This window comes from Dendrobates tinctorius, unplaced genomic scaffold (genome assembly GCF_039654945.1).
Source record: "Dendrobates tinctorius isolate UK_male_01 unplaced genomic scaffold, ASM3965494v1 ptg000040l, whole genome shotgun sequence".
NCBI classification, from domain to species: domain Eukaryota; kingdom Metazoa; phylum Chordata; class Amphibia; order Anura; family Dendrobatidae; genus Dendrobates; species Dendrobates tinctorius.
The window spans coordinates 3,588,657-3,604,789 of record NW_027361708.1 but is presented as its reverse complement, the minus strand read 5'-3'; the positions used below and the strand labels follow the sequence as shown (position 1 = coordinate 3,604,789).

Genomic DNA, 16,133 nt, shown 5'->3' with positions numbered 1-16,133 from the left:
TAGTGTGTTTGTCTCTTTGAAGATGGCACTTTTGAACACCAACTAGCGTTGTTGGAGCTCAGGTTGAGGCATGGAGCAGGCTGAGGCCTGATGTTTTGGGCATGTGGAGTCAGCAGGAGACATTGCCGTCTACACAGCAAGTGAACAGCTGGCGTTACTGAACCCCACTAACACAGGAGCTAGTGTGTTTTTCTCTGTGAAGACGGCACTTCTGAACACCAACTAGCGTTGTTGGAGCCCAGGCTGAGGCATGGAGCAGGCTGATGCCTGATGTTTTGGGCATGTGGAGTCAGCAGGAGACATTGCCGTCTACACAGCAGGGGAACAGCTGGCGTTTCTGAACCCCACTAACACAGTAGCTAGTGTGTTGTTCTCTGGGAAGACGACACTTCTGAACACCAACTGGCGTTGTTGGAGCCCAGGTTGAGGCATGGAGCAGGCTGAGGCCTGATGTTTTGGGCATGTGGAGTCAGCAGGAGACATTGCCGTCTACACAGCAGGGGAACAGCTGGCGTTACTGAACCCCACTAACACAGGAGCTAGTGTGTTTTTCTCTGTGAAGACAGCACTTCTGAACACCAACTAGCGTTGTTGGAGCCCAGGTTGAGGCATGGAGCAGGCTGAGGCCTGATGTTTTGGGCATGTGGAGTCAGCAGGAGACATTGCCGTCTACACAGCAGGGGAACAGCTGGCGTTACTGAACCCCACTAACACAGGATCTAGTGTGTTTTTCTCTGTGAAGATGGCACTTCTGAACACCAACTTGCGTTGTTGGAGCCCAGGTTGAGGCATGGAGCAGGCTGAGGCCTGATGTTTTGGGCATGTGGAGTCAGCAAAAGACATTGCCGTCTACACAGCAGGGGAACAGCTGGCGTTACTGAACCCCACTAACACAGGAGCTAGTGTGTTTTTCTCTGTAAAGACGGCACTTCTGAACACCAACTAGCGTTGTTGGAGCCCAGGTTGAGGCATGGAGCAGGATGAGGCCTGATGTTTTGGGCATGTGGAGTCAGCAGGAGACATTGCCGTCTACACAGCAGTGGAACAGCTGGCGTTACTGAACCCCACTAACACAGGAGCTAGTGTGTTTTTCTCTGTGAAGACGGCACTTCTGAATACCAACTAGCGTTGGTGGAGCCCAGGTTGAGGCATGGAGCAGGCTGAGGCCTGATGTTTTGGGCATTTGGAGTCAGCAGGAGACATTGCTGTCTACACAGCAGGGGAACAGCTGGCGTTACTGAACCCCACTAACACAGGAGCTAGTGTGTTGTTCTCTGGGAAGACGACACTTCTGAACACCAACTGGCGTTGTTGGAGCCCCGGATGACGCATGCAGCAGTCGGAGGCCAACTTGCAGCTGGTTTTATAGAGGTTGTAGACTACAACTGATTGTAACCGCGCTCCACTTAGGCCTCTGGCTCCACTGTCTCTAGTATTTCCCCTGGCCTCCAACCCCGCCAGTTACAGCTCTGAAGTGGCGTCAGCACAATCCACACTTGTTCCTGTGTTACTGGGGCTCTGTCCCGTCAGTTGATCCCCTGATATGTGTCCGGCAAGGTCTCCTGCTCTGTCCTCATTTACACTATTAGTAATGGGAATGTGGACAGAGCAGGAGACCTTGCCCGACACACATCAGGGGATCAACTGACATGACTGAGCCCAAGTAACACAGGAACAAGTGTGGATTGTGCAGACACCACTTCATAGCTGTATCAAGCGGGGTTGGAGGCCTGGAGAAATACTAGAGACAGTAGAGCCAGAGGCCTAAGTGAAGCACGGTTAAAAATCAGTAGGAGTTTGAATGTGGATGGAGCAGGAGACTTTGCCATCCACACACCAGGGGAGCAGCTGGCATTACTGAACCCCACTAACACAGGAGCTAGTGTGTTTTTCTCTGTGCCGACATCACATCTGAGCGACAACTGGCTGTGTTGAAGCCCAGGGATTATAGTTCAGGTGGTGGAAACATGAACACAACAGGAGACCTGGATACAGTTGCCAACCAATTATTTAGTCAGGAAGAGGACTGGCAAATTCTGGAGAGATACAGGCCTTGTTCATTTTCAGAAAAGTAAGCCAGTCGACGTTATCGGAAGATAGTCGCGTGCGACGGTCTGTTAGTACACCACCTGTGGCACTAAAGACGCGTTCCGATAATACACTGGCACCAGGGCAAGCCAGCACCTCCAATGTATACTGGCTAAGCTCTGGCCATGTATCCAGCTTAGAGACCCAAAACTTGAAGGGGGAAGAGCCATCTGGGAGTACACTGACAGGGCAAAACATGTAGTCTGTCACCATCTGACGGAAACGTTGCCTCCTGCTGACTGGAGCCGTCTGTGATGGTGTAGACAATTGTGGCGGACACACAAAACTTTGCCACATTTGGGTCATAGTGGTCTTGCCTTGTGCTGAGGCGCTGCCTCTGCTGCCTCTTTGTGCCGAGTTTCCTCCACTGCCTCGATGCACAGAGCTGCTTTGTAAAGCACTAACACCACTGCTGTCAGGTGGAATGGAAAACATGATGGACTGCACCAGTGTTTCTTGGTACTCCCGCAGTTTATGCTCCCGGTTCAACGTTGGTATGAGGCTTTTTAAGTTGTCCCGCTAGCGAGGATCTAGGAGGGTGTACACCCAATAATCAGCCGTGTAGAGGATGTGGGCGATGCGGCAGTCGTTTCTCAGGCACTGCAGCATGAAATCAACCATGTGCTGCAGACTCCCAACTGCCAAAGAACCGCTGTCCCCTGCTTGAGGCGTGATCTCTGCCTGCTCTGCATCACCCCACCTTCGCTGTACATACTGACTAGAGCTTTGTGTACCTCCCTCCTCTGGAGAGATGTCTTCCTCCTCCATCGACTCCTCCTCATCCTCCTCACAAAGTGTCCCCTGCCTAGGCCTTTGTGAGGAACCACATAGCGCAGACTGTCCAGAAGCAGATGGCATTTGGGACTCCTCATCCTCCACCTCTTCCAATACCTCATCCCTTAGTGCTTGCAGTGTTTTTTGAAGCAGGCAGATAAGGGGGACAGTCATGTTGACTAGTGCATCATCTGCACTCGCCATCCATGTGGAATCATCGAAGGCACGCAAAACGTGGCAGATGTCCTTCATAGAGGCCCACTCAGTGGTGCTGAAGTGTGACCGGCGCACAGTGTGACTTGTTTGCGCCTGATGCAGCTGGTACTCCATGACTGCTGCCTGCTGCTCACATAACCGCTCCAGTATATGTAACGTTGAATTCCACCTGGTGGGTAGGTCACATATGATGCGATGTTCCGGAAGGCGTAATCGGCGCTGCAGAGCGGCAAGGCACGATCTTGCCGTGCTGGAATGCCGCAAGTGAGCGCACTCTATGCGGACCTTGTGCAGCAGTGCATCAAGATCCGGATAGTCCCTCAGAAAGCTCTGCACGACGAAGTTCAGCACATGTGCCAGACATGGAATGTGAGTGAGGTTGCCTAGGCCAAGAGCTGCCACCAGATTTCGGCCATTGTCACACACTACCAAGCCTGGCTGGAGATTCGCTGGCACAAACCACACGTCGCTCTCCTGCTTGATGGCATTCCAGAGCTCCTGCGCTGTGTGGCTTCGATTCCCCAAAGAAATTAATTTCAGTACGGCCTGTTGACGTTTGGCCACGGCTGTGCTCATATCGGTCGTAACAGGCTCCTGCTGCGCTGTTTCTGAGGAACTTGAGTAGGAGGGGGAGTCTATGTGTACAGACTGGATTCCTGCAATCCGTGGAGTTGGCAGAACACGTACAGCGCCACTCTCCAGATCTGTACCCGGCTCCACAACATTGACCCAATGGGCAGTGAGGGAAAGGTATCGTCCCTGTCCATGGTTACTGGTCCACACATCGGTGGTCAGGTGGACCTTGCTACTAACGGCGTTTAGTAGCGTATATTTTATTTTTCCCTCCACATGTTTCTGCAGGGCAGAGACGGCTCGCCTGCTAAAATATAAGCGGCTGGGCACGGTGTATTGTGGGACTGCCAATGCCATGAAGTCCCGGAAGGTGTCAGTCTCCACCAGCCTGAATGAGAGCATTTCAAGTGCCAGTAGTTTGGCAATGCCATCTTTCAGAGCCTGTGCTCGGGGATGGTTTGCTGAGTATGGCCACCTTTTATCAAATGCCTGTGCTACCGATGGCTGTCGAGTGGCCTGGGAGTGTGAGGATGACTGGGAACGTGGTGCTGTGGGTGGAATGTCACAGGGTCTCCGGACAACAGTGCCAGAGGTTCTTCCTTGGCGATCCTGTGAGGAAGCCGAATCAGCTGTGTGTGAGCTGGAGGAAGAGGCCCCAACACGAGCTGAAGAGGTGGTAGGTGGTGCTGTACGTTGGCCTACGTCTTCAGTGTGTCTGTGTAACTCCACCTCCTGCTTGGTCCGCACATGTTTCCACATATTAGTGGTATTGAGGTTGCTGACATTTTTCCCTCTTTTGACTCTCTGATGACACAGCTTGCATTTGACAAAGTAAATGTCATCTGCAACTGTGTCAAAAAAGGACCACGCACTGCAAGTCTTGGGAGCGCCCATTTTGCCTTTTGAAAGAGGAATGCTCCTAACGGGTGCCGAAGTGGAGGCTACAGGCAACCAAGTCTGCCCCCTCCCTCTCCCTCCTGTTTTGGCCATTCAGGGAATCTCTTCCTCAGAGCTGCTCCCACCACCTTCCTGTTCCTCACGCCATGATGGTTCAAGGACCTCATCATCTACACTCCCCTCTTCAAACACCTGCTTCTCCTGGGTTGTCTCGCCAGCACCGTACGCACCAGAAAGTGGCACCTGTGTCTCGTCATCTTCAGATTCAGAGGGACAAAGAAGTTGCGCATCACTGCATACTCCCTCTTCTTCACATTCTGGAATGCTGCTTGGCTGGCCCCCTCTTTCCAAGCCAACAGATTCAGAGAGCAGAAGTAGAGACTGTGATGGCTCCTGTCCAGGGCTCTCTGACTGCCTGGGCACTTTGGCAGGTGGTGAAGAGACAGATAGTTGCTCTTCGGTGCTCTGGCCGAGAGGATGTGGAAGTCATTGAAGTCGATGCAAGTGAGCGCACTCTATGCGGACCTTGTGCAGCAGTGCATCAAGATCCGGATAGTCCCTCAGAAAGCTCTGCACGACGAAGTTCAGCACATGTGCCAGACATGGAATGTGAGTGAGGTTGCCTAGGCCAAGAGCTGCCACCAGATTTCGGCCATTGTCACACACTACCAAGCCTGGCTGGAGATTCGCTGGCACAAACCACACGTCGCTCTCCTGCTTGATGGCATTCCAGAGCTCCTGCGCTGTGTGGCTTCGATTCCCCAAAGAAATTAATTTCAGTACGGCCTGTTGACGTTTGGCCACGGCTGTGCTCATATCGGTCGTAACAGGCTCCTGCTGCGCTGTTTCTGAGGAACTTGAGTAGGAGGAGGAGTCTATGTGTACAGACTGGATTCCTGCAATCCGTGGAGTTGGCAGAACACATACAGTGCCACTCTCCAGATCTGTACCCGGCTCCACAACATTGACCCAATTGGCAGTGAGGGAAAGGTATCGTCCCTGTCCATGGTTACTGGTCCACACATCGGTGGTCAGGTGGACCTTGCTACTAATGGCGTTTAGTAGCGTATATTTTATTTTTCCCTCCACATGTTTCTGCAGGGCAGAGACGGCTCGCCTGCTAAAATATAAGCGGCTGGGCACGGTGTATTGTGGGACTGCCAATGCCATGAAGTCCCGGAAGGTGTCAGTCTCCACCAGCCTGAATGAGAGCATTTCAAGTGCCAGTAGTTTGGCAATGCCATCTTTCAGAGCCTGTGCTCGGGGATGGTTTGCTGAGTATGGCCGCCTTTTATCAAATGCCTGTGCTACAGATGGCTGTCGAGAGGCCTGGGAGTGTGAGGATGACTGGGAACGTGGTGCTGTGGGTGGAATGTCACAGGGTCTCCGGACAACAGTGCCAGAGGTTCTTCCTTGGCGATCCTGTGAGGAAGCTGAATCAGCTGTGTGTGAGCTGGAGGAAGAGGCCCCAACACGAGCTGAAGAGGTGGTAGGTGGTGCTGTACGTTGGCCTACGTCTTCAGTGTGTCTGTGTAACTCCACCTCCTGCTTGGTCCGCACATGTTTCCACATATTAGTGGTATTGAGGTTGCTGACATTTTTCCCTCTTTTGACTCTCTGATGACACAGCTTGCATTTGACAAAGTAAATGTCATCTGCAACTGTGTCAAAAAAGGACCACGCACTGCAAGTCTTGGGAGCGCCCGTTTTGCCTTTTGAAAGAGGAATGCTCCTAACGGGTGCCGAAGTGGAGGCTACAGGCAACCAAGTCTGCCCCCTCCCTCTCCCTCCTGTTTTGGCCATTCGGGGAATCTCTTCCTCAGAGCTGCTCCCACCACCTTCCTGTTCCTCACGCCATGATGGTTCAAGGACCTCATCATCTACACTCCCCTCTTCAAACACCTGCTTCTCCTGGGTTGTCTCGCCAGCACCGTACGCACCAGAAAGTGGCACCTGTGTCTCGTCATCTTCAGATTCAGAGGGACAAAGAAGTTGCGCATCACTGCATACTCCCTCTTCTTCACATTCTGGAATGCTGCTTGGCTGGCCCCCTCTTTCCAAGCCAACAGATTCAGAGAGCAGAAGTAGAGACTGTGATGGCTCCTGTCCAGGGCTCTCTGACTGCCTGGGCACTTTGGCAGGTGGTGAAGAGACAGATTGTTGCTTTTCGGTGCTCTGGCCAAGAGGATGTGGAAGTCATTGAAGTCGATGCGTTAGCTGCCATCCATCCGACAACGGCTTCAATTTGTTCCTCCCGCAGCAGTGGGGTACGGCGAGGTCCTACAAAGCTGCACATAAAGGACTGTTGCCTGCTAAAACTGGGGGCTGCTGACTCACTGGTGCCCGCAGCAGGCACAGAATCCCCACATCCTCTCCCTGCAGAATCCCCACGTCCTCTCCCTGCTGAAACTCCACGCCCATGCCCACGTGCCTTACTCCCTGCCTTCTTCATTTTGCTAGACTGATTAAGATAGGCAGAAAAGTACAAAGGGGGGGCTTAGTGTGCTTATTCCTGAACAGCTGGTTACAGGTAGAAGAAACACTAATTTTATGAAGTGTGTGTGTGGACTACACTTTAATAGGAGCTAATGTGGCCTACACAACTTTCAAATGTAGTGTTTGGTGAACTTTATTGTTTTTTTTGTGAAAAAAAAACTAAAAGGATGTGACCAAAGATTTGAAAGTGATAGTATCACCAACTTTTTGGAGCTATTACAATGCAGGCAGGTAACCTACAATGCAAAAGTTGAGGCTCCAAAAAAATTGGGTAATACTAATCTGGCTGCAGCTGAAGGGCACAAGCCAGAAAAAAGGCTCCTCTGTCTTCTCCTATATAGTGTTTGCAACCAACCAATGTAGATGGATACAGATGGATGCACACTAATAGGAGAAGAAAAAATGAGCTGCAATTAAAGAAAAATATGTGTGAGGCAGTGACGCACGCTGAGCGGCCTACAACCAGACGTAGCTGCAGGACACACTACTCAGCGTGAGCTGCACTCACACACAGTCAGAGACCTCTCAGACAGCCGTCAACAGTGCAGCTAAGTGGGCACTAGCACTGAAAGGCTGCAGAAGGGCTCCGCTGTCTACTCCTAGAGTGTTTGCAACCACCGTATATGGATACGGATGGATGCACACTAATAGGAGAAGAAAAAATGAGCTGCAATAAAAGAAAAATATGTGTGAGGCACTGACACACGCTGAGCGGCCTACAACCAGACGTAGCTGCAGGACACACTACTCAGCGTGAGCTGCACTCACACACAGTCAGAGACCTCTCAGACAGCCATGAACAGTGCAGCTAAGTGGGCACTAGCACTGAAAGGCTGCAGAAAGGCTCCGCTGTCTACTACTAGTGTTTGCAACCAACGTATATGGATACGGATGGAAGCACACGAGATATAATTTTTGAAAAATAAGCAGCTCAAAAAGAAAAATATGTATGAGGCAGCAGTGAGGCACGCTGGGCGGCCTACAACCAGACGTGGCTGCAGGACCCACTCCACAGCGTGAACTGCACTCACACAGCCCTTGCAGACAGCTGTGAACACTGCTGCTAGGGAAAAGAAAGCTACAGTGGCGGTTTATGTAGCCTGGTTAAAGCACAATATGTTTGGTAGAATCGCTATTTCTAAGGCTACTTTCACACATCAGGTTTTCGGCGTCAGGCGCGATCCGGCGTCGTGCCGGAACGCCGAATCCGGCAAATGTTTTGTAAAACCGGATGTGACGGATCCGGTTTTCTGCAGGATCCGTCTTGTTCTTGACAGACAAAACCGGATCCGTCTCATCCGGTTCATCCGTTTTTCTATCCGTTTTTCGACGAATTACGCCGGATCCGGTTTTTAAAAACACCCCTTGTGGCCTTCCGAACGGGATTGGCTACTGGAAAACTATATCTAGCGTGTTCCTACAGCCCTTCTTTGACAGGTTGTACAGGAGAAAGTGCAGGTTGGAGAGAAGAGCAAGTTACTGGCGAAGATGGATGTTGTCATTGGAAATATTTTGAAGAATTTGGCGGATTTTACAGCGGAGGCGAATCGTTTGAGGGGGATTGTTCTGGAGAAGGAGAGAGCGAGACAGCAGCGCATCAGGCATCGTAGACGACGTTTGTGGATCCACCCCATCACAGCCAAGAGAATGACGCGTGGGGTCTATTCTACACTCTGCATGGACCTTCGACGAAACCCGGATAAATTTTTTGGATATGTTCGGATGAAAATGGAGAATTCTGATTACTTGGTGGAGCGCATTGCACTCCTCATAAGAAAAGCAGACACCTATTGCCGCTTCTCTGTTTCACCCGCAGAGCGTCTGATGGTGACTTTAAGGTAAGCCACATTTATTGGATATGCTCACATCAGAGCACACTTTCACTGCAATCTTGTTGGTGGTAGTTTGTATCTCCAAGTGTTATAGCTGAGTTTTGGTATGTAATGCCGTGATTTAAAACTAATTGATTGTTTTTTAATTCCCCACAGATTTCTTGCAACTGGAGAATCCCTTTCGTCACTGCATTTCCAGTACAGACTCGGGATTTCCACCATATCTGGAATAGTGAAGTACACATGCCGTGCACTGTGGGACTCCTTAGCTGAAGAGTTTTTACCAGAGCCCACAACAGAGAGGTGGATTGAAATTTCAGAAAAGTTTCAACAGATATGTCAGTTTCCCAACTGCTTGGGCGCTGTGGACGGGAAACATATCCGCATTGTAAAGCCAGCCGGATCGGGATCGGAATATTTCAATTACAAGAAATATTTTTCCATTGTCCTCATGGCCATCGCTGACGCGGAATACAAATTTATTGCTGTTGATATTGGGGCCTATGGCCGCTCCAATGACTCTCAAGTTTTCAAACTGTCTGCCATGGGGCGTAAACTGTATGGAAACACCTTCCAGTTCCCACCACCTAGACCGCTGCCGCAAACATCTGGTCCACCTATGCCATTTGTCTGTGTAGGGGATGAAGCCTTCCAGCTGTCAGAACACCTTTTGAAACCGTACTCTAGCAGAGGATTGACAAGAACAAAACGCATTTTTAATTACCGCCTCACAAGAGCAAGAAGAATGGTTGAATGTACCTTTGGTATTCTGACAGCCAAATGGCGGGTCCTATTGACTGCGATCAACCTCAAGACAGAAACTGTGGACGAGGTGATCAAAGCTTGCGTGGTACTCCACAATTTTGTTATCTGCAAGGAACCCATTTCCATTGAGGACACCTCTGAAGAAACCACCTTGCAAGATTACCATGACATTACCACTAGAAGTTCTGTGACGGTTTCAGTAATGAGGGACAATTTTGCACTATACTTTATGTCACCTCAAGGCAGAGTACACTGGCAGGATGACAGAGTGTGAAAGATTTGTGCCCTTAACCAAACTTGTGTACCTTCTGTACCAACAGTATATACCTTTGCCAACCAAAGTTGGCTATCTTTTCATGGTCTCTATTTTTAGCTTTAGGCCACAGGTGTGTACCTGGTTGTGTTTTATGCAAAGTATTTCACCTTTTAACAAAAGTTGTGTACATTGTCAGGAAATCACCAACAATAAACACAACTTTTTAGGTGAAATACTTTGATTCAAACACAACCAGGAACACAACTGTGGCAAAAAGCTAAAATTTACCCACAGTTATATACCTGGTTTTGAATACCTTTTTACCTTTTAAATACCCTGTATTTAACCTTTTTTTTAAACATGTTTCGCCGCAGAAAGAAATGACAGACAACCAGTGTAAACAATAATTTAACTTTTATTTAAAATATTTTTTTTTTTGTAAACTGTTTTTAAAGTTAAAAAAACTTTTTTAATAAAGGTTTGAAACCAACTGGGCATTTTTATTACAAAACACATCATAAATCTGTGTAGTGTGGGGTGGAAATACTGCTGGAGGGGCTGCGGGACACTTCGACAATGGGAGTGTGGAGAGAGGATTGGGATCGTGGTGGGGAAGGAACAGTTAGAGGTGATGGTGTGGAAAAAGCTACAGAATGGGTGGACATGTGGGAGGCAGAAGAGGTGGTGGGCGGTGGAGTGGAGGGTTGGGCAGGGACTGTAGGAGCAGATGATGTTGATGGCAAGTTGTATGGGGAAGGAGTTTGGTACGGGGAAGGAGTTTGGTACGGGGCAGGTTGCTGGAAGTGGGGTGATGTCTGGTACTGGGGAGGTTGCTGGTACTGGGGAGGTTGCTGATACTGGGGAGGTGGATGGTATGTAATAGGAGGGGGAGGATGGAAAGTGGCTGGAGGGGGTGCAGATGTAATAGGAGGGGGAGGATGGAAAGTGGCTGCAGGGGGTGCAGGTGGAGGAACTACTGTGGTGGGAGGAGGAGGTTGGGAGGTAACTTGCTGGAGAGCACCATGGCACGAATGCATTACATGCATCTGCTGGGTAGGAGATAGCGTTTCCATGCGCTCCACAACAGACCTGAAAAAGGTGTGGTTTGGCGAAGATCTTGCTTCTGAATGCATGGTTTGCAGAAGTGTCTTCACCTCCAGAATGCTGGAGTTGATCTGCTGAAAGCCTGCGGAGATTTGCTCTGACAAGACTTTTAGACAGTTCTGGAAAGATGTATTCAGATGCAAGAACTCTGGCGCATAAGTCTTTTCCTGACCCCTCTGCCGCTGCCGCCCAGTACCCGCAGGTGTACTAGAGGTGGCAGGGGCAGAAGGGTGGGGTAAAGGGAAAGCGATCTCCTCACCAGCAGCTTCATGTAATGTAGGCAGCCACGATGCTCCTGTGCTGGTGGATGGGACAGATGGGTCGAATGTGTGGGAAGGCTGGGAAGGTGCAGATGTACCGGGGCGGTCGAAGTGTCCCTCGGTGCCGGTCTCCTCAGGGATCGCCTCAGAAGGGTCCAATCGTGCAGGCTCCCGAGTGCTGCTCACCGTGCTGTGGAATAAAGAGAAAAAAAACCAATTAAAATAGTGACATGGTATGGCCCTGGCTGAAAAAAAAAAGTTACATCTAACATTTTTTTTCACATGTGGTGTGTAATATTTACCTTCTAGTGACCATTGTTTCCCGGAGAAACGACAGGGCTTGTGCGTACTTGTACTTGCTCCTGCGTCCTCCAGATCTACTCGGGGCCCGCATCTCTTTATTGAACTCCTTCTTGAAACGATCCCTCACAGACCGCCACCGATTCACAATTCTGTTCCCTGAAACGAGAAAGGAGTGGTTAGTATACAACATCAGTGTTTCCCAAACTCCAGTCCTCATGGTCCCCAGGGGTCATGTTTTCAGGATTTCCATAGTAAATAGAAATCCTGAACACATGATCCGTGGGGACCACGAGGACTGGAGTTTGGGAAACACTGGTTTACATCAAGCAACCGGTACTGTATATACTTACGCTCTTTAATCTGGGCCCAAGCATCGAGGTCCTCCCAGCGGCCCACAAGGAGCGAACAGATTTCCTCCCAGAGTCGTCGGGTAACGATCAGGTCAGCGTGGCGGCGGTCAGCCATATTCCAGAGCGGCTCCCTTTCTCTGACGAGATCGATGAGGTGGTCCACATCGATTCCTCCATCCTCACCGTCAGAGTCGGGAGCACGCTGTGAAGGCTGTTAAAGAAAAAGACAAAAATAACATAATTAGCCTCCACAAAAGAAATGAAATAAAAAGTGCAAAAAAACAAAGCAAAAATATTTATACTTACACGCTGGTGACCGCCGCGTTGCTGTCGCCGACGACCCTGGAAGGCACTGCGAGGACCTCTTGGCCGAGCACCAGATTGGGAAGACTAGAGAAGAAAACAAAAAATGTTATGTCTTTGGATGTAGGCATTTGTTTGCTGTGTGTGGTCTGCAGAACATTGTTTTCTATGTGTTGTGTGTAGTGTGATGTTGTGTTTCTGCGTTTGATGCCAAAATCTTACCAATTGTGAGCCCACTCCAGGTGTCTGTCCACCCCTTCCTTCTTCTTCTGGGAGCTCCTCTTCATCTTGTGATTCCTGTTTTGAAATAAAAGGCAATGAATAGACATATATTACAGAGATGATGGATTTTGGAAATAAAAACTTACCGTCAAACGCTGACGATACGAGGGAGGTCTCCCAGAAGAAGATGTGCTGTCTTCCTGCTGGCCAGACTCCATGGCTGTGGGTGGTGTTCCTGCTGCTGCCATTGCTGCTGCTGCTGCTGCTGCATCTATTGGGCGGCTGTTGAATAAAGATAAACAAAGGGCCAATGAATATCTTGATATTCCATGGCCCTAGTTTGGAGGAATGGGGGATTTGATAATTACCGTCTCTCATCTGCTGCTGGACTCCCCTCCCGTTGTTCAGCATGCTGCTCCAATTGGGGTGGTGCTGATGGTGCTGCTGCAGATGTCTCCTGCCTTCTCCTGTGCCTGGTTGCTGTCTTGGGTGGCATGTTGGGTGTGGCTGAGGGTCCCACTGTCTTGCTTTTATATATGTCTTTTGGGCAGAGCTACTGAGCATGCTCAGACCAAAAAAACCGGATCCGGCCACCGGATCCGGCTGTCGCCGGATGCGGCGCATTGCGGCGCTCATAGGCTTTCATTGTGTGAAAAAGCCGGACACGCCGGATCCGGCGTGTCCGGCTTTTTCGCCGGAGACAAAAAACGTTACAGTAGCCGTTTTTTTCAGACGCCGGATCGCGACACATTGCCGGATCTGGCGAAAACCGGATGAAACGCATGGCCATCCGGCTCGATCCGGCTCTAATGCAAGTCAATGGGGGGTAAACCGGATCCGGCATTGCATTTCGCCGGATCCGGTTTTTGTCAAAAGCGCCGGATCGCGCCTGATGGCGAAAACCTGATGTGTGAAAGAGGCCTAACTGTCCCTCACAGTCTTCAACAGCAGCCTGTCCCTAACTGAATTCACAGCAGAGTGACCAGAAATGGCAGCGGCGGCTTTTATAGTGCATCATGACATCATTTCAGCAGCCAATCACAGTCATGCCATTAGTTAACATGCCTACATGCCTAACAGGATGTGCCCACACTTCTGAGGATTCCCATTGGCTGAATCAAAGCGAGTGGGCTCATAGCATTATGGGAACTTGCGATTCCGGTATCCGGTATGAAAAAAGTATCGGAAGTCAGTTTCGGAATTCCGATACAGCTAATATCGGCCGATACCCGATACTTGCGGTATCGGAATGCTCAACACTAGAAAGGAATGGATGCTTTTCTTATGCATAAAAGTATAGAAGATTACGAATAACAGAATATTATAGGTAGATGGTTGACCCAGCTTAGGGGAAGGAATTTTTTTCCCTATGGAGAAAATTGGCTTCTACTCTGTGGGTTTTTTGCCTTCCCCAGGATCAACAATGCAGAACAGCTGCACTAAAAATAGGCTGAACTAGTTGGACATAACGTCTTCCTTCAGCCTTCAAAACTATGTTACTATCTTATGTTGCTATGTATGTTACTTCATCTCTCTCTTTACATAGGCACATATTGCCATTACAATGTAACATGGTTGAGAACCTATCTCTGATGTCCCCTTTTCATAGCCCACCATGCGGTGCTATTTTCAGTTACAATCTATGGTCCTCATTTCTGTTCTTGAGTGGAGCAGCAGTTGTGCGTGTTAGCGCAAGAGTAATCACTGATTAGCCTTTTGTTCAGATCTGTCCTGAGCTTGTATACAAAACCTGCTTGACTCCGGATGGTGCGCACGCACTGCCTTCACTCCCTCACACACTTCCAGAAGCGCTCTGCTTTGGGACTGCATGCATTCCAGAGTGTGTTCTGGGAGCGCATCCTCTTAAATGACATTCTAATATGGGAGGTGTAAGGGGCTTCTTGCGCCACTGACATAGAGCCCCACCACCACCACAACCCCTCTTATTGGTGCTAGGATATTTAAAAACCATTTCACCCTTCTCCTAGACATGAACGAAGAAGGAGCAGAATGCCAAACGTACGTCGGTGTGAGGAGGGATACTGAGGTCTATCCACATTGCTGTTCTCCACTCGGCACCCTGGTAATATGTTTACTTACCACTCTCATGTTATTGCTGTCGGAGCATACAGAGTAGTTTTTATATTTCTTGCATTGTACCCCTGGGAGATCACTAGACCTGGATCTAAGTGTACATTGTTTATTTAATCCCTATGGTTTTGAGTGCAGCTTTTTTCCCACATGTGATTTAATAGGATAGCACAGTGTCCCACCCCATTTGGGTGCTCTTTTTTGTTACAATAGTATTTATTTTATCTATGTTTTTAAATGACCTAATAAACATTATTTGTTTTAGTTTATATTCTGTTTCTCTTCATTCAGCCACAAAGCATATTAGTAAGAATTTGTGTTTATGTATTGTTTTGAAGTGCCAGCCATTCACAATATGGACACCCTTGGATAAATGCATTCGTACAGTTGTGCTCAAAAGTTTACATACCCCAGCAGAATTTTTGCTTTCTTGGCCTTTTTTCAGAGAATATGAATGATAACACCAAAAATTTTTCACCACTCATGGTTAGTAGTTGGTGAAGACATTTATTGCCAAACTACTGTGTTTTCTCTTTTTAAATCATAATGTCAACCCAAAACATCCAAATGACTCTGACCAAAAGTTCACCTACTCCAATTCTTAATACCGTGTATTGTCCCCTCTAACATCAATGACAGCTTGAAGTCTTTTGTGGTAGTTGTGGATGAAGTCCTTTATTGAGAAAACACAGTAGTTTGACAATAAATGGCTTCACCCAACCAATAACCATGAGTGGAGAAAAAGTTTTGGTGTTATGATTCATATTCTCTGAAAAAAGACCAAGAAAGCAAAAATTCTGCCAGGGTATGTAACCTTTTAAGCACAACTGTATATTGCAGCCACATTGCAGTTATTTTTTGCTGCTATCGTGGGAGGCACTTTACCAGGATTTTCAAAAAATTTAATACAGCTGCAATATGTGATTGCAGCATTACTGTAAATTTGCGATTTTCATTAAACTCAGTCTGCATTTGTAACACAAAAGAATATATTCTAACAAAATGAATAACTGCACAAATCTATTGCTGGATAAAATGAGAGTTTAATAGATATTTTTCATGATTTCTGATTAATTTTAATTTATAATAGAGCCATAGATTTGATTTATTTGTAGAAGTTGGAGTGTTGAGAATAGCAGATAATCAGAATATAGAAGCTTATGACTGACTAAAATTCACAGATGATCAGACGCTTTTCATTACAATTCTTATCATTCCAGTTTCCATTTTCATACATTTCAACACAATCTTCTACTCCATTGTCATTATTTGGTTCTTTAGCATTCCAGTTGGAATATCTTATCAATTCCCCATTTGGATATCTGAAACTTCCCTCATTTACCAAGTCATTTATACCCAGATATGGGGAAACATTATACACTTTACGAAATTCAAGCACAGCCTTATTCTCCTCTGCATTCTGTGGTGAAGCCAGCTGACCTCCTGCATTGGTGCAGGCTGATTTTGCATCATTGTAAATCGCCTGTTCACCTTTGGAAACATAGATTTTATCACCAGCTGCAGTTGCTTCTTTATAAAAAGTGAAAGCTGAAATAAAGAGAACACAATTTTATTTATGCTATATTAGATAATGAGAAGAAAG

The 16,133-nt window shown here is 48.2% G+C and overlaps 1 protein-coding gene across 2 annotated transcripts in view; it reads right to left on the bottom strand.

Moving 5' to 3' along the window:
* Nucleotides 1-15,553: 15,553 nt before the first annotated feature.
* Nucleotides 15,554-16,133, bottom strand: part of LOC141088646 (pulmonary surfactant-associated protein D-like) — a 263,348-nt gene continuing 262,768 nt past the window's right edge. For both annotated transcript variants that reach the window (XM_073574789.1, XM_073574788.1), the window contains exon 5: nt 15,554-16,078. In XM_073574789.1, the coding sequence (XP_073430890.1) occupies nt 15,699-16,078 (380 nt within the window). In that variant the 3' untranslated portion in view covers nt 15,554-15,698. The remainder of the gene's footprint in view (nt 16,079-16,133) is intronic.